This window comes from Syngnathus leptorhynchus, chromosome 17, assembly GCF_054491065.1.
Source record: "Syngnathus leptorhynchus isolate UIUO chromosome 17, UIUO_Slep, whole genome shotgun sequence".
Lineage (NCBI taxonomy): Eukaryota > Metazoa > Chordata > Actinopteri > Syngnathiformes > Syngnathidae > Syngnathus > Syngnathus leptorhynchus.
The window spans coordinates 6,306,609-6,324,542 of record NC_141211.1 but is presented as its reverse complement, the minus strand read 5'-3'; the positions used below and the strand labels follow the sequence as shown (position 1 = coordinate 6,324,542).

General features: G+C 43.6%; 2 protein-coding genes across 8 annotated transcripts; one reads left to right on the top strand and one right to left on the bottom strand.

The window, feature by feature from the left end:
- Positions 1 to 165: 165 nt before the first annotated feature.
- cchcr1 (coiled-coil alpha-helical rod protein 1) lies at positions 166 to 5,293 on the bottom strand. 5 transcript variants are annotated; one of them, XM_085935628.1, is made up of 19 exons: positions 4,863 to 5,289; positions 4,261 to 4,525; positions 4,000 to 4,167; positions 3,801 to 3,918; positions 3,471 to 3,647; positions 3,236 to 3,399; positions 3,029 to 3,143; positions 2,828 to 2,935; positions 2,611 to 2,754; positions 2,425 to 2,535; positions 2,233 to 2,339; positions 1,706 to 1,818; positions 1,557 to 1,629; positions 1,365 to 1,483; positions 1,108 to 1,296; positions 949 to 1,050; positions 774 to 886; positions 580 to 700; positions 166 to 499 (listed from the first exon to the last, which is right to left on the bottom strand). In XM_085935628.1, exons 1-19 carry the CDS (start codon positions 4,918 to 4,920, stop codon positions 369 to 371), a joined length of 2,496 nt encoding a protein of 831 aa, XP_085791754.1. In that variant the 5' UTR covers positions 4,921 to 5,289; the 3' UTR covers positions 166 to 368. The 5 variants fall into 5 exon arrangements, 3 of the variants coding, with proteins under 3 accessions (XP_085791754.1, XP_085791755.1, XP_085791753.1); XM_085935629.1 differs by having other exon boundaries at positions 792 to 886; positions 2,828 to 2,938; positions 4,863 to 5,288; XM_085935627.1 differs by having other exon boundaries at positions 2,828 to 2,938; positions 4,863 to 5,286.
- Positions 4,708 to 17,876, top strand: LOC147043437 (neuroligin-3-like). 3 transcript variants are annotated; one of them, XM_085935630.1, is made up of 8 exons: positions 4,708 to 4,876; positions 7,500 to 7,624; positions 9,796 to 10,431; positions 12,239 to 12,298; positions 12,694 to 12,843; positions 13,284 to 13,469; positions 14,582 to 15,371; positions 15,963 to 17,876. In XM_085935630.1, exons 3-8 carry the CDS (start codon positions 9,951 to 9,953, stop codon positions 16,741 to 16,743), a joined length of 2,448 nt encoding a protein of 815 aa, XP_085791756.1. In that variant the 5' UTR covers positions 4,708 to 4,876; positions 7,500 to 7,624; positions 9,796 to 9,950; the 3' UTR covers positions 16,744 to 17,876. The 3 variants fall into 3 exon arrangements, with proteins under 3 accessions (XP_085791756.1, XP_085791757.1, XP_085791758.1); XM_085935631.1 differs by lacking the exon at positions 4,708 to 4,876 and adding an exon at positions 5,963 to 6,046; XM_085935632.1 differs by lacking the exons at positions 4,708 to 4,876; positions 7,500 to 7,624 and adding an exon at positions 8,491 to 8,538.
- Positions 17,877 to 17,934: the final 58 nt, after the last annotated feature.

Sequence of the window (17,934 nt, the reverse complement as noted above, 5' to 3'; positions counted from 1 at the left end):
TTAAATCATATCCACTAGGTCTTCCCCATGCCATGTGTGATGTTAAAAAACTGGGAAATCTATTTCAACCCCATGAAATCTCTGCAATGCCCTAGCTAAGCTAACTCGACAAGCCCTTGAAAACGTGGCGCCAATACTTAAAACACAGTACAACTGATTGCATCATTTCCAAAAGCACTTTATTGGGTTAAGTTAAGGATGAACATTTTTCATCAGACAAAGAACTCCAAAACATTTATTATTCTTTACATGTTGTAAAAAATATTCCTTACTATCGATTGTATTCTTATACAAATTAGGCACGAAGGTGGCGTTGCAAATGATGTTCACTCAGAATTGTAAGTGCAATTTATAAATTCAAGATGCGTTCACGGCCGCGGCCTCAACACAGTGCGCATTAGGTCGCTGTGCCCCTCCTCTCCCTCGTCAGAGTCTTCAGAGCTGTTTACCACGGCAGCACTGAGCGAGTGGAGCTCCTCCATAACAGAAAGGAGTCTCTCTGGTAGGAGAAAGACAAATCAAGCAAGCCATCAGATGGTCCAATCTGGACTGAGCGGACAGCACGAGCTCGTCACTCACTTTCTGCCGCTAGTTGTGATCCCACGAAGCAGCTTCTTTCTGAAGATTTTGCGCCTGGCTCTCGAGGAACATATATGTTATGCGGAAAGTCACTCCTCAGCTCTCTCTCAGCGATTGTAGGCTGTGTAGGAAATAACAGTTGGTTCACCCCAAACAAAAAAAAAAAAAAACAATCAGCACGTGTTTGTGTCAACCTCTTGTTTACGTCGGACCTCTTTTTTGGAGCGTTGGCTTTGCGAAGCTTCGGTTTCCACCCAGTGATTTTGTTTGCGAGTTACGGCCCTTTCGAATTGCCGCAAAGTCATAACTGTGCGACAGGAGACGATGAGTTAAGATCACTCTCGATAGACAGCGGTGTGTGATGGAAACCTGCTTTGGTGTGTTCCCTCTTCGCCGTGCTGACTTGCACCTCCATCTCGCTAAGCTTCTCGGCGCAGCGGCTCTCCATCTCAGACACTCGCTCCCGCAGGACTGTGTGGAACCCGCGCATATGAATTCCATCTAGTTTGTTTTAGGTGTTAATCTCACCTTTCTCGCTGTTCTCCTTCAGGCTGAGCAGTTGACATTGGAGTCCCTCCTCTGCAACCTTGCTCACCTCCAGCTGGGCCAGAACCCCCTGCAGGTTCTTCTGGATTTCCTCTCTGGCTGCCACGGCTTTCTGCGTCTCATCTCGTCTCTGCTCCAGCTCCTCCTGAAGCTGCCTCAGCTTGTTCTCATCTAAAAGGAGACATGCAAAGTGAGATTAATCTTGATAACAAGCCTCTACGCCCTGGGAAAGATCTTACGTTCTTCTTTCATATCAACCAAAGCTTTCTCAATCAGCTCCGGGGTTCTTTTGAGTTCTTGGGTGAGCTTGCTTCTCTCTTGACACACCAAATTGAGTTCTCTCTGTAAATTTGCAATGCTGCGCAAGAAGAGGTGAGCAACTCGGTGAAGGCTCTCCGAGACAATGAATTGAATTTACTGTGCGGGCTAACCTTTCTGCTGTCTGCTCTGCTTGCTTACTGCTCTTCTGGACTTTGTGCAGGGCGGCCCTCCTCATAAACAAAGCTGTGAAGCAAAAATCATTCGGATGTACAACACCGTAGGCCAGTAACAAATACAAAGTCGGTCTCAATAACAGCACCTTGGACTGTTTCGACTCGGCCTCTGGCGAAATTCAACCGTGGTCCAAAGCTATTGAGTTTTGCGTGTGCTGCATCCACTTCTGTTATTTTACAATCAAATAACACACTAAATCTGAAGGGCACAAACAAAAACTAGATCATGAAACATCAACGATAAATACAGTGGTGCCTTGAAATATAAGTGTAATTCGTTCCATGATCACACGTACATATATCAAATTATCCTTTCTCATTGATATATTTGGAAATGTCATGAATCCATTCCAGCCTTTTCCTAAAACACCCAGAATGAAAATATGGAATAACAGCATAATTAAATACAATGAAAAGAATCAAACAATTTGGCCACCGTGCATTTAAAAATGCAATTCATTCCATTACATTCCTGGTGTATCTGCATCGGCCACCAGGTGGCAGTATAATAGTTATTAGGACGTACAGTGCAATATTATTCATTTTTCATCAATGATAAAGAATATAAGCTTGTATGTATTTTTATATTTTCAATGTTTGCATCTCACTTTACCTGCGCAAGGCCTCGATTGTACTTTTGAGCCCAACTTCTAAGTTGAGACTCTTTGCCTTCAGTTCTTGAGTCTCCTTGCAAGCCTGAGCCAAGTCCTGTTTCAAAGTCTAAGAAGAAAGACGCATTTTATTTATTGTGCATCCACGATACCAAAAAAAAAAAAAAAATGACATGGCTTCATGAGACGCTCACCTCTTTTTCCACTTTCTCCTGGTCCAGCTCAGCTATCTTAGCGTCGAGATTCCGCTGGAGGACAGTTGCGCGATGCCGTTCATCCTGCAGCTGTTGCTCCACGAGTCCGAGCTGGAAAATGAGAAGAACATTCTAGTTTCCCATCACATTGCAAGCCATGCTGTCAACAAGCTTCTCATCAGACACCTCTGAAAGATGTTTTTCCCTCTCATCTCGCAGCTCAATGTCCTTCAAACGATGCTGGACGCAGAGTTTGAACACCTTTTGCCTCCAGAGGTGAAGGACAAGAAGACCATCAGCTTTTTTCGCCACAAGCGGGTCTGCCGAGGCCTATTTAAAGACACGACATTCAGTAAGTACGTGACTCTGACCAATGTGCAGGGGACAAAATAAAAATGCTCACCTTCTTCAGCATCTTCTCTTCTTGGAGGGAGACAATCTCACTCATGGAATTTAGTCTGACAGTCAACAATTCTGCCGTTTTTTGTAACGCCATTTTCTCTTTGTTGAGCTTCTACCAAAAAAGTAAAAATACCTGAATGTTAATTACAATAATTTGTTGTGGGCAATTATTTTTTTTTTTAACACTGTGTATAGTTTTAACCTCAACTGCCTCATTTAATTGTTGCGTTTCTCCTTTGTCCGCAACAACCTGGCCAATGTAATTTCGGAGGCTGTGCAAAGTTGCTGATTGCGTCTCGTACGCTTGTTCCATTTGTCTGGGAGAAAAAAAAAAATTCACAAGTGAGAAAATGTGTTCGTTGGTCTTATCAAAGTCCATCTTACGCTCGGGTCGAATTAAATGCGGAACCTTAGATGTTCTTTAAGCTCGTCTCTCTCGCCGGACGCCTCCTTTAGATTGCTTTTCAGTTGCAGCACTTCCCGAGTCGCTGACTCAAGTTTATTCTGCAGTTCATGATATGATTTTCTGGCCGAGCACAATTCCATACTATGGTCCGCATTCAACTGTCGCAGCTGAACGTGAAATAAGAAATTTGTGAACATATAGTTGCATATTTTAGGATTGAAAAACATTTGACAAATACCTCCTCTTCATGCAACTTCTGGATCTGCTGCATTTTTTCCACCATTTTTAAAGTCTGCTCTTTGGCCTCCTCTGCTTGCTCCTCGCTCATTTTGGCCTTGAGGGTGAGTTCCCGAGGGTCGCCTTGACTCCTCATTTTAGCAATTTCCTCATCAGACTCTTTCTTAATTTGTTCAAGCTGTAAAAACACAAGCGCACGGAATGTCTGCCGTCTTCAAATAAAGGCGAGAGGAAAACAAAACCTTCTCCGGTATGACACCGTGATTTGCAACGCTAGTTCATCCCAAGTGATCGCAGGAAACATTTCTGTCAAAATGAAATGTTTGCTTGCCTGTAAGCTTATTTTCTCCTTCTGCGTATGGCAGCGAGTGAGCTCCTCTTTCAGCTGCCTTTGCTCAATCCTCACGTTGCTCATTTCTTGAGTCATTGTCTTCAGGTCATGACATTGCCTGATGCACAACAATTACACTTGCAAAGTTAACGAACAGTATTCTTAATTAATCCCAAAACGACGTGACTCCATTTGCTACCTGTTTATGGTGTCGTTTTTGACTCTAATCTCTTCCCCGTGTCTCTCCACTGTGTCCTTCAGGGCTTCCATCTGCTCCTTCAACCGCTCAGCCTCCGCTTTGTGCTTTTCTGCCTCCAGACACCACTCTGCTTCCCATCTGGACCACTGGTCGCCTCTCTCTTTGGATCTGTGTTTGAGCAAATGGAGCCATTTGTGTACCTACCGAGCCCGCCTTCCAGCAGATGGTATTTTCGACCGTATAAATAATACTGTAGAATACCTTGTCCTCAAGTCTGACACATTTTCCTCTGGAGTCCTTCCTGTTGTGTTGTTTCCTCGCAGCATCATGCTGTATTGATCATCCTTTCTCTGCGTTAATATTTCTCGATGGGTTTTAGTGAACCCAAGCCAGGGATATGTCGATGGAGCTGCGGGGACACTCGAGTTCATCCAGGAAATGCACGGCTGTGTGGCTATGGCCTGTGTAGCGCCCTGGACACTTGATGCAAAATGAGAGGGAGGTACAAGGTCATCCTGGGGTTTCCCTGGATAACGACATAAAATGTGAATTATGCATATGAATGCTTAAAGGACAAGTATGAATATGGTGAGACAAGAATCAGGCAGTTCCAAATCTACCTCGAGTCACTAGTAGGTCATATTTATAAATATTGTAATGTCACCCCCCCCCCCCCCCCCTCTCCGAAATAAAATACACAAAAGGTATTTGCATTATTTAGTTAGTTCACTTTAATCAGGGCTTATCACAAAGCTTATTAATTACAGTGCCGTTCCAGTATCTACTTCGTTGTCGCTACTCTACGTACGACGCCACACGCAGTGAACCATTTGATGGACTAAATATTGAGTCCAATAACTTACTGGAAGTGAAATCGGTTGGTATGGTGAGCTTTTCTTTCCCACTATTATATCGGTCCATTTTCACTGCAGTCAAGCTTGCAGGAAGCAAACCCTTTTGTTTGTTGTTTTTAAGCAGTATTTGTCACTGCGACACCGCGTCGACCACTCCTGCGATTTTTTTTTTTTTTGCTAGCAAGATAACCATACAATAACTAGTTTTTCTATTGAATGTGCACTAAAGTAGTTGAACAGGCGCGTCTAAATATGCACAAATCTGGGGAACTTAGACGGATAAGTTGAATAATAACGCCACTTTGCGCAATGCATTGTGGGTCCGTGGATGCTGTGACACCCCGAGTTTAGTCTTGCAGGTAAACCCTTTTTTGGGGCTGCTCGCTCTTTCTGTTGTCTTTCACTCCATAACGTCTGACTTTTAATACTGTCTACAGTATTTAATACTTTATTTTACCCTAACGCTATTTTACCAACAAAAGTCTTTCATACAAAACGTGGACAGGAGGCCGTGCCAACTGTTTGACTGGCATATTATTCAAATGTCAGAGGTCACTGCAGTGCAGCGGATCCTATTGAACAGGCAGAGGGAAATGACAATAAATGTAACGGAGTAAATGTTGCTTGTTATCAGCCACCTCTGCTGATGTAGCTCGACTTTTCTGCAATCTGGTGCATTCATAATTATGTCACAGTAGCCCCAACAGCAAAATGCTAATCCTATTAATAATTAACATCTCACATTTTCATACTTTGACATATCTCAGTGTTCATGTGCAATGGCATCATTATTCCTCTACTGGAAATCGAATGAAAAAGTAAATGGCAGCATATACTCAGCACCACCTTTTGCTCTTTAGCGTTGACCTATTTTCCACAGGGGCTCATTGAAATTTCAAATCAGCCAATCACCTTTGATGTCACTCAGATAATACAACCACATACAGTGGAACATCCCTTGATCTATCATAGCCTTTGTTTAGATTTGCCAGATGGAAAATGAATTCACAATGCTGAATTTCAACGTTATTTTTTGTATTTAATTTTTTAACAACCGTAACTCCAATGCTACTCAGTTGAGCACAGACCACCAAGACCACTCTGTTAACATCACTTTGTCCATCTGTTTGGAAGTCAGCAGGCAGCTATCGAGTTGAGGGAGAATGATGAAGAGATGCCGATTCTGCATTCCGGTCAGTGGACGGTTCAATTGATTGTTGACTCAACTAGTGAGAATGATTCCTTCACTTGTCCTTGGCCTCCAAAACACTTCTACAAAGTTTCATGAAGATTTTAGTATTTTCTCTGCTAACTGCATCCACCCTATTACTTTTTCATCAAAACAATCCATTTGGTTTAATTAGAAATATTCTGAATAGTAAACCGACTTGTTATGTGTGATTGCATTGTCAGGAAATGCAGTGCAGTAATCCTCCTTCAAGTCCTCCACTCTATCCTGGGGGAGCCAGAGAAGCTCCTTCTCTGATCCTTTTATTATATTCCAGAACTGCCCCTGGGTCTTTTCCCAGCTGAATGTGCAACTCAGCAAAGTGCTGCATTTATTTTCCCACAGTGGAAAACAATTTGAGCTTTTTTGTTGCATTTTACCATCTTGCTTCCCGGAGTCTGCCTCAGTGAAGCACCTGCCTCGAGCCAGGTACTTGCGATGGACATTCCCGAGAGGAAACATTGTCTTTAATTTATATTTCTTCATTGAAAAGTAATGGACTTCACATTCCATGAGGGTACTGGCCAAATTAAGAAACTAGCGGCAATACCTAGTGGGTTCCTATCACCTGCAATTTCTAATATGTCCAGTATATGACTCATATATATTGTCCAGAGGCGCTTGATATGTAAGGAACAACAACAACAACAAAAATAGATTCCGGTGATGAGTCACCTCGCCACTATGAGACTCTACTGTAAATTTACCAAATCTCAAACCCTTAATCCAATTAAACAACTATGGTGGCTTCTGTTATCCCAAAAGCCTCCCATCTTAAAAACTTTAAAGGAACTTGCACATTTTTTTTGGTCTTCAATTATATCCCCTCAGCCTCTCTCCCCATCTGCTTATTAAACTGGAGTGCAGCCCAGTGGCTGGTGCCTATCATTAATTTGCAAGGCTCTTCAACCCTGCAAAGGCTTTTGTTTACTCTCTTATTATATAAATGCATATTTAGCTTATACGCCTATGACCACTTTGACATAGATTAGATGTGGATTTGAGTTTAATATAACAGAGCTTGTTTACAAGACTTGTCCATCCCTCATTTGTTCCATATAGCTAAAAGCAAAAGGGGAGGAGGTCTTCCAAATATAGACTCATTAGTGATCAAAAATAAAATGGAACATAATGCGAGTGTGCTTGTGTGTCCGACTTGCTCGGTGTTTAGTTAATGGTTGCTAAATCAGGATTTTCTCGCCTGTTTTGAGGATCAATCTAATGCACTGGCGTATCCCGGCGGTCGCTTAGCAACGCGCGGCCAGTGGGCGCCGTGGAGAGAGATCTCTATAGTGGGCGCTCCATTAAAACCGTTGGCGCTCCTGACCTTGGCGTCGTGAATGCGCAAAGCCAGCAGCGCAGACTGTGCAAAGTAGGAGATATCTGATGTGAGGAAAGATCTAATGTGTCTCCGATAGGGAAGCGCGGGCGGGCGGGCGGACACGCGTACATTCCAGCCCATTGTCTTATCGCCGAACCGAGAAAGGGGAATGCAATGGAGGACGTCCACAGATGGAGCGCGTAACGGCGTCTGTTAAAGCAGGTGAGTTAACCTAATGATGCTGCCACCTCCTAATTATCACATGCCTATATGTCACGGTTGTTGTTTTTTTCTTTTTTTCATTTAGTGGTGTTTTAAAGCGATACATATTGATAAGGCATTAGTTGACTTGTCATCCTGCATTTATTAATACACCGCTCGAGACATGGATTTTAACAAGCTTGCCTTAATATGTTCTCATAATATCTGGGCTGTGGCTTGTTTTCCCCTCTATGGATTCTGATCATTGCATTAATTAAAAAGGCACTGACGATCACACGAAAGCTGCATTTTGCTCCCCCCAGGTATCTCCCTCTGCATCAATTCTCCATTCTTATCTCGCACTGCTAATTCGGGGGGCATTTGAGGAATCCACTAAATCGGTTTGGACGTGCACATGTCAAATTACAAGGGCATTGGGAGCCCTGTGCTGTTGTTTGACATTATAGTGCTTCCTAAAAAGCTTTTATTTCCACAGCAGCCTCAGGCTATACCTGATTCCAATCAATAAGATGTCCTCAAAGAATTTGTTTTTATTGGTGTCAAATATAGGTGTTGATTTGTGTGCCTGTGAAGATTGTAATGGTAAAACATGATGATAAAAATTATTGTAAAATCTACCTACTCTGATTTATACTGGTATGGTCCCAGTAAAGCTAAAGATGCACTCTGTCATGTATAACCATCTGCAATAAATTCTTACAGCTCTGAAAGGTTTACATTTTTGAACCTAGTTATTTAGTCTATACCCATTTGCTGAGTTATAGGCAAATAAACATTTCAGCCAGTATCGTTTTAAATTGAAATCTCTTCAAAAAGTCTGGACGTTTATGGTGCAGCTTGTTTGCTATGGGCCATAAAGCCGCTCTCAACATCTGCCTTGAAGCTGATATTCCAAAAGCTATACAATGCATCAGGTGGAATGCTAACTTCACATTGCGACAATATGTCAAATAGAGAAGCAGCGGCATGTATAATGAAAAAAAAAAAAAAAAAAGCTGCTCATTTTAAGAATTCAACGAACAACGAACCAAGTCTGATGGTGGTGCCGATTCTGCTGCTGGATTCTGCTCCATTAATAATATCATATTGTTTAAGGAGGGAAATTCCCCTGATCTGTTGTTTAAAATATTATTACAATATCTTTAGTTGTTGCCGTAGTCGACGGATCATACATCTTATGACACATTCGTGTCGCCATTGAACCTCACTAACATGTCTCGTTCTCTGCAACAAGCAAACTGACGAGCATTACAAAAAGTTATGTGCTGCATCGCATCATTTGTAAACAGCAGGAGGAAGTAGCACGCTTGTCTTGGGATAATTAGTTCCTCCTTTTGGGAGGCACAAATTGTCTCTCGTTTTAATCTTGAATAGCTTTAGCGCTTGGAAAATGAGCTGCTTCTCAGCAGCAGCCTTTCACAACGCTGGAGGCAGAACTCGTCGATAAATTTGATTAGGTTAACAAGCTTGTTTTTTTTTTTTGTTTTTTTTCCACGTTCATCGACAAGTCTGTGAGAACATAATGATGAGCAATATAGCCTGACTGCAATCACAGATTTTAAAATGGGGGGAGCATTATCTTGCTTGTTGACATCTTGTTAATTTATGTTTTTGTTTATTGAAGTAATTCTGTCTTTGTTAAGCCTTTTCATTAAGCTAATATTATTTGGCTTGAGGAGGAAAAGTTGCTGCTCATCACTCTTATTTGTTCGGGGATTGCTCGACACTTGCCATCATGCTTTTTATTCAGCTTGCTTCTATCGGGGTGCCTTGGGTGTGAAGCGCAAACACTTGATTTGAGAGATGAGTTGTCTGTGAAATGTTTCAACATAAAAAAAAAAAAGAGCGCTCCTCTCAAAGCGAAGCCGTTTTAATCTTCCTTAACTTGAAATGTTCTTTTACCCAAGTGTCGCTTCGCACCTTTTTTTTTCTAATTTTTTTATTTTTTATCGATATGCTTTAACAGCATCATTCCAGTATCAAGCAGATGGCCCGTTTGCGTTCCTCCTCCACTAAAGAAAATAAGACATCAGTATTCAGCGTTATAGACATTTTATTCCTAACAGGATATAAATCCTAGTGGGTGATATTCATTCGCATGCATTGATTGACTAGATTGCGAAATTTTACGCCACTCCACTCCGTATACAGTCTAATTATTGTCTTTTCAGATCACTGTTCCCTGTGACGAAAATGAGAAGAGGCCATGGCTCGTACCTGCCTGAGGTGTATTTGGATTTGTTAAGCATCGGATCCGAAAGCAGTCTGCGTGACGAGTCCAGCACGAAGGACCTGAGCCGACACTCGTTGCGCAAGGATACAAACCATGTGGCCGGCTACATTTAAAGACCATCTGCTGCCCGCGCACCTGCTACACCAGCAAGGGAGCGTTACCATCACCCACTGCGCTCTGCTGTGGTGGATATTATGCTCCTGCTGGTCATTTACCAAGGCCACGAGCCAAAAGTTCTACCCCACCGTAACCACCCAATTCGGGAAACTGCGAGGCCTCAGGGTGCCCGTACCCAGCGAGGTGCTCAGGCCCGTTGACCAGTATCTGGGGGTCCCCTACGCCGCCCCGCCGGTGGGGGACAAGCGCTTCATGCCCCCGGATCAGCCGTCCGCTTGGTCGGGCATAAAGAACGCCACCCACTTCATGCCCGTGTGCCCTCAGAACATCCACAGCACCGTGCCAGAGATAATGATGCCCATTTGGTTCACCTACAACCTGGACACGGTCGCCTCGTACATCCAAGATCAGAGCGAGGACTGTTTGTATCTCAACATCTACGCTCCGACCGAGGAAGGTGAGTGGGTGGACGTGCTGAATGAATGATGTCCATTGATCACGGCTTGCGCAGCCTTGATGTCATGCCGTGTTCTTGGCATGTACATCGCTGTCCTACCCGGGTCATGTTACATTTAGATTGATCCAAGTCTTAACAAGAAGAAAGATAAATATACTGCAGTTTATCACGACCCTTCCCTCTAGGAAAACGTTGAATGAAATATTGCTGAGGTGAGGTAAGGTTCCCAGATTAAGTCTGTTTAAACCAGACAGAATTTTAAATGAGTCTAGCGTATACTCACCGGCCACAATATTATGACCCCGTTGCACAGTCCGGTGAAATTCAATCCAAGAGTTCACAATGTCTGCCTTTACAAAGATGGATGAGAACAATAAAGCCTACAGGGCTTTCTACAAGAGTATTTGTAGTTTGCACAATCTCCTAAAATCTGATGCAAGAGACCTATCATAAAATCAGCATTTACAAAGATAATAGAGGCAATATCATCATAAGGCGCCTTTGAGAAAAAAGGAGCTCCCACACTTTCATTTCTGAAGTAACTGCATGCAAATAATGTAAGAAGATAAACATAAGCTCGCTAACGGGGTGGACATTTTGGCTAATGACAGGATGGACATTTTTGGCTATTGGATCTTGACTTTGTGTCGTTTTTTCCCCATCATGAAAGGATTTTGACATAGCTTTTTTATTGAATCAAATTAAATTGTGCAAGTGTGCTAGCAAAAATACTTCACTCAGGGTTATTCCTCTAGTTACCTTAGATTCTTTTTCTGTTTTATATGAAACAGCATCTTTGTTCAAACAGGTAGAGGTGTCTTTTGGGGGCCAATTAGTGAGGTACAAAAAGTCAACTTTTCTCTGTTGTCGAGTTTGTCCTGGTTTAACATCGACTCTAGTGACATAAGGCATTGAGGGAACATTTTGTGCACCTACTGTGAACCTTTATATTAGTTGAGCAACCTCATTGAGGATAAAAGGATAAGGATATAGGCGCTTACAAACCGGTGAAGCTAATTCATGTTGCTTTGATTTGTGTCTAACAATAGACCTAAAAAAAAAAAAAAAAAGCATTTCTTCTATTTGGCTTATGGAACATGGCTCTCTTCAAGCGCCTGAGCTACAGTATCCTAGCAACAGCACACAAACAGCCTGCTTGACAGGTAGCCATCCAAAATGGTGCATTTAATGAGCCCCCCACCCCGCCCCCCAGTTTGAGTGCCGACTAAAGGTCTCCTCACCTATAACACTGCTTAATTAAACACTTCAAGGCATATATTTGCGTAATGCAAAGTTTTAACGAAGCCCACGACACACTCTCACCTCATTTGTATTCATGGTATGCTTCAAATGCCCTCAGGTGTGACAAGATTATTTGCCGTTTTTTTCCTCGCTCCGCTCGAAAGTATCAAATAGATTGTCTGATGTAAATGTCTTTGTAAATGCGGATTTTTTTTGATTTTTTTGATGCAACTCTTGTATAACTCGTATTGTGGAGAGGAAGCACGTAAGGACCATGGAAGCATGTGTTTTCACACACAATGTATGTGCCATGCAAATTCACAACCACACACACACACACACACACACACACACACACACACACTGACCCGCATCGTCGGCTCTTTTCCAAGAAACCAGAATTAACGCATATACGTCACCGCAGTTCACATAATTACAGCGTCTCAAAAATACAGGGAAAAGAATGGGTGGCCTTTTCTGTCGATAAAGATTTTTTTTTTTGTCTCCGTTCTGTTTGCTTGACTGAAAATATCAAATAATTTTTTTGGTGTTGTATGAATTGCAGGGAGCCAACACAAGAAAAAGGGCTCATCTTTTTCTCATGCTGAGACTCATATATCAGAAGGTATTTTTGTTGTTGTTTTCTTTCTCTTGCTTCTTGACTTTAAATATTTTATTTACGTGCTCTTATATATGATGTGCGTGAGTGTCAATAGTCGAAGCTATAATTTTCCAACAGTGGCCTAGACCAAAATGGAGGTAGACACGGTGATCCAATAACCGGCCAATCAGAGTGCTCAATTGTCCCAGATGGCCGACGCCATTTACTGTAGATCAACATCAGATCAGCAAGTGTAATGTCATTATTTGGAAACACTAGAAAGGCAGAACTAATTATCTGCACCACAGAATTACATTGATCAAAATCTTCCTGGGTGGGTGGTCAGGGAGAGGCTGCCATTGGCTACGATGTAGCTCCGCCTCTGCTTTTAATGTGTCTCTGTTAATCTTCCATTGCAGATATAAGGGACTCGGAAGCTCGACCCGTGATGGTATATATCCACGGAGGCTCCTATATGGAAGGCACCGGGAACATGATGGATGGCAGCGTGCTGGCCAGCTACGGCAACGTTGTTGTGGTCACGCTCAACTACAGAATTGGAATATTAGGTAATGAAAACATCTCAGTACATAGATGGATATGTCTAATTTGTACACGTTTATCAGACTGGCCATTGACGTATTCCCAAGAACTCACAAGGTCGAGAGAATTCTGTGTCCTCCTGTTTAGCATTCAGAAGTAGCGAGTTGTTCCAGCACCGGACTGGGGAATAAGTTACTGGATCAATTCTCAGCACAGGCGACCTCGGTGCGGTTTTGTGAATTCAAAGGAACAAGGATTTATTTATTCATGCATGTTGAAATTGATCAAGTCTCTCTTGCAAAGAAAGCATTCACATTTGATAGGCACAACTTCCTGATAGCAACCAAGACTCTGCAGGAGACCACAGAAAGCTTCTCGGATTTGAATGGGAGGAGAAGCGCTATCGTTTCTTTTTGCACGGCCCAGCCGCTAACACTTGTTGTGTTCTGTGTCCAACATATTCCAGGGTTCCTCAGTACTGGAGACCAGGCTGCAAAAGGAAATTATGGACTCCTGGATCAAATTCAAGCTCTTCGTTGGATCAGTAAGAACATCGGCTACTTTGGAGGGGACCCGGGTCGTATCACGGTTTTCGGATCTGGAATCGGAGCGTCCTGCGTCAGCCTGCTAACACTGTCCCACCACTCGGAAGGTAAGTCGGACTTGTCGATTAATTTGTAAGGTTTAAATGTTTGGAATGGCTGAATGTTTATATTGATTATAACCTCAAAGCCTTTAGAAATTGCAAAGCCTCTAATATGCAGTGCTGCTGTAATCATAGACGGCTAATTTTAGATGCCCATAATCGTCATAATCGTTCTAGCTTTATTGTTGTTTTCCGGGCGTAGAAAAGGGCACCCGCAGGAAAATGATGTGATCTCAGATTAGGATAATAAATACCTTCAAAACATTCGCTTATTCAAATCTTTGTGCTGGAATCAAAGTAGCGTATTTCACTACTCGCCTACCGGGAGCTGCCATCCTCTCATGGAAGCTGAGCGGAATCACAAGAGGAGCCGAAATGGCGTTTCCATCAATGCGAGTGTGCTTTGCAGTAGACGCACAAAAGGCCTCGAGGAGCTCTTTGAAGCAGACACCATCGCCGGTGGCCCCCCCAAAAAATGCAAATAAATAACGGCAGCGGAGGAGGAAAGTCACATTGTTGCCGCAGTCTAACAAATCATGTGACTATCACTTGTCATATTTCGACGGACCTTCCTAAGATGGAGGCATCGCTCTACATATAAAACGTCAACAAAGTAGCCTGTTTATGAATCAATATATTTTTTTTTTTTGCCGTCGCTCGGTGGGCAGCGGCGTGCGTGGTATGTAGCTTGTTAGAGGCTCACCGTCAAAGATTTTGAACATATGTGAATAACCGACAAAAGGGAAACTATGAAACTATATTGGAAACTGATCATTAGCGCACACGGCAGCGACAGCGCATAAATCAAACGCGGGGATCGACAGAGTGATGTATGATTATTTACATCGTTAAAACCGACGGCGACGGGGTAATCATTCTTCTTTATCAATTCATTTCTGCAGTTTCCTAACAGCCGGTGGCCCAGGACTTGTTGTCAATATTTTGCCCCAACGATATTTTCTTCATTTACTAGCCGAAACCATGAATAGCAATTATTTGAAATCAGTAAGGACACGGTGTCCTTCAGATTTGTGCCAAATGATGATGCAAGTTATCCAGATGAGATAAAAAGCACTAAGCGCACTTTTTTTTTTTTTTTTTTCGGAATGGTGCTCCAGGGTTGTTCCATCGAGCCATCATTCAAAGCGGTTCTGCGCTGTCCAGCTGGGCTGTCAACTATCAACCGGTCAAGTACACTCGCATGCTGGCCGAGAGGGTGGGCTGCAACGTGTTGGACACGGTGGACATGGTCAGCTGCCTTCAGAAGAAAACGGCAAAGGAGCTGGTGGAGCAAGACATCCAACCCGCCCAATACCGCGTGGCATTCGGGCCGGTGATCGACGGCGACGTCATCCCCGACGACCCCGAGATTCTGATGGAGCAGGGCGAGTTCCTCAACTATGACATCATGCTAGGTGTCAATCAAGGGGAGGGGCTGCGCTTTGTGGAGAACGTGATGGACCTGGAAGACGGCGTGTCGGGAAGTGACTTTGACTTTGTCGTCTCCGACTTTGTGGACAGTTTGTACGGCTACCCAGAGGGAAAGGACACCCTGAGGGAGACCATTAAGTTCATGTACACGGATTGGGCCGATAAGGACAATCCGGAAACCAGGCGGAAGACTCTGGTGGCTCTGTTCACAGATCATCAATGGGTGGAACCCTCGGTGGTGACGGCCGACCTCCACGCCCGCTACGGCTCCCCGACCTACTTCTACGCCTTCTACCACCACTGCCAGAGCCTGATGAAGCCCGTGTGGTCCGACTCGGCCCACGGAGACGAGGTCCCCTACGTCTTCGGCATCCCCATGATCGGTCCGACCGACCTATTTCCCTGCAACTTCTCCAGGAATGACATCATGCTCAGCGCTGTGGTTATGACATATTGGACCAACTTTGCCAAGAGCGGGTGAGTCCCAAACGTGTCTCAGCTGCAAAGGTTTTACCCCCGCAACACTCTTAAATCGTCTGATTTCGAGTCCGCGGCTCTTATTTAAGACGTTCGACCTTTTAACTCGCGCTACTTCATCACCTTGATTAAAAGACTGTAGCATTGGCTAGAAAATGGTGTGGCTAATTAAGACCAGTCTTAACTCTCGCTGTCATTTCTTGCAGGCTTATCTGCCTTTGTTCCTTTGTTAGTTAACTGTGGCTGAGTAGTGAAGTGTCAATTTTTAATATTAATTTGAAATAGAAATTAATTCATCAAGCCATAGGAATTCTATCTTAACCAAATACAGAAGATGCTCATGTGTAGGCACGGAGCATCGAGGGAATGGCGAGCCCTTGAGTAGAGGCGGTGAGGTTACGCAATCCCCATCCTACATTCTCACGTTACTGCTCGTTTTGATTATGCCAACACTGAGTTCCAAATAAAGATGCAAAATCGGTTTTGCACGCAAACCAGAACACTTCTCGACATCAGAGGAAAAAACTGTTTCGTAGAAAGCCTTTTTTTTTTCATGTAGCATTTGTTCATCTTTTTTTTTTACTTTGTCAGGGATCCCAACAAACCGGTACCACAGGACACCAAGTTCATCCACACCAAGGCCAACCGCTTCGAGGAGGTGGCCTGGTCCAAATACGACCCGTACGACCAGCTCTACCTGCACATAGGCCTCAAGCCTCGCATCCGTGATCACTACCGCGCCACCAAGGTGGCCTTTTGGAAGCACCTAGTTCCGCATCTCTACAACCTCCACGACATGTTCCACTACTCTTCTACCACCACCAAGGTCACCCCTCTGGATCCCACCCAATCCGGCGGCAAGCGATCAGGCGGCACCGGCCGACCGCCGATGTCCACGGGCCTGAACGGCGACGAAGGCGGGAGAGAGATGGGCCCCCTTATCATGCCCAACCCTCGAGATTACTCCACGGAGCTCAGCGTCACCATCGCCGTGGGAGCTTCTCTACTCTTCCTCAACGTCCTGGCCTTCGCCGCGCTCTACTACCGCAAAGACAAACGCAGCCGGCAGGAAACGTCGCAGCAGCCCAGCCCTCAACGCGACAGCAAAGGCAACAACGCCGCCAGCGTGGACGAGACCCTATCCCGGAACCAGTGCGAGGCCCTCCGCAACCCCATCCACGTGTCCCCCACCATGGACTACGCTCTCAGCCATCGCCGCTCTCCTGACGACATCCCGCTGATGACGCCAAACAACATCACCATGATCCCCAACTCACTGATGGGTCTGTCCAACATGAGTCCGTACAGCACCTTCCCCGCTGGCTACAGCTCTGCAGGTCTGCCCAGCACTCACTCCACCACACGGGTATAAACTCGGCCACAGAGCAGAACTCGCCGTAAAGACGCAAACATGTAAAGTTGTATTTAGGATGTTTAGATGAAATAGGATGGAATGTTTTTGTTTTTTTTCCAAGCAAGCTCCAGCATCCTGCTTGCTCTCTCATAACAGGAAGTGTCATTGTCACACTCATGTTGCGCAATGGCCGGAAGGCAAAAAAACAACAACACATATTTGACATCATGGCTTTTTGGGATTTTTCCTGGAAGGAACTAATAATCACATTTTTACTGTTGGATTTGTACGGGAAGCTCTTTCTTATTATCTATTTTGATCTGGTGGAGCTATGGGACGTCACGACTCATCGCAGGTCGGGGATGAGATGTTGAAGAAGCGGAAAACAACAGTCTTGCTATTATTGATATTTTCTACATATTTCTCATTGCTTCTTACGACGACGTATTTTTAGCGCAGTTCTTTTCAAACCGCTTTGCGTAATTTCGTCGAAAGTGTACTCCAATGCCAGGTACTTGAGTATCTCCAAAATATTTGGCAATTTATACAAACATGCCTTCCTACGCTAGTTAGGCTGGTGAGTAGGTGTCTCCGCTACAAAATAAAATGTAAATTAGGCATTCTTGACAAAAGAAATGTTTTGCATATGTAGTGTTGTGTAATTTATTGTACAATATTTGAGTATCCTTGCTCTTTTTTTTTCCCCTTTCAAGTTTTCAAGTATGAGTTATTTTCCGCTTAATACATTGTACGACTATAACCTCTGCTTCGCTAGAGAAAACTTTAGGCTCAAAATGTGTTTTCCTACTCTAACATACTCTTAATTCTTTGGGCTTTGCTTGTTTGTATAGAATAACATTTGATTGCTATTTCTTTATTAATATTCTAAACTCTTCAAAAAAAAAAAGATATCTGTAATTACGTTGTGGGTGTAGTATGTATAACAAAGTCAGTATTGGCCGTTAAAATGTAGTCGCATCAAAGCTACATTACAAGTCGCCGATCGTTTTCAGAGTGGTTTGGACCACGCTTAGTTGTCTGTTTTCGGAAGGAGATGATGGACTTTACGATTTTAGTTCTTTCAACCAGTCATAATGTGGTTTAACCTATTAAAGAATTTTTCCAACTAAAGATGACTTTTGTTGAGTTCAGAAGGGTTCCTCACTGAAATGGTGATGCGTATACTTTTCACTTTTAGCTAACATGGTC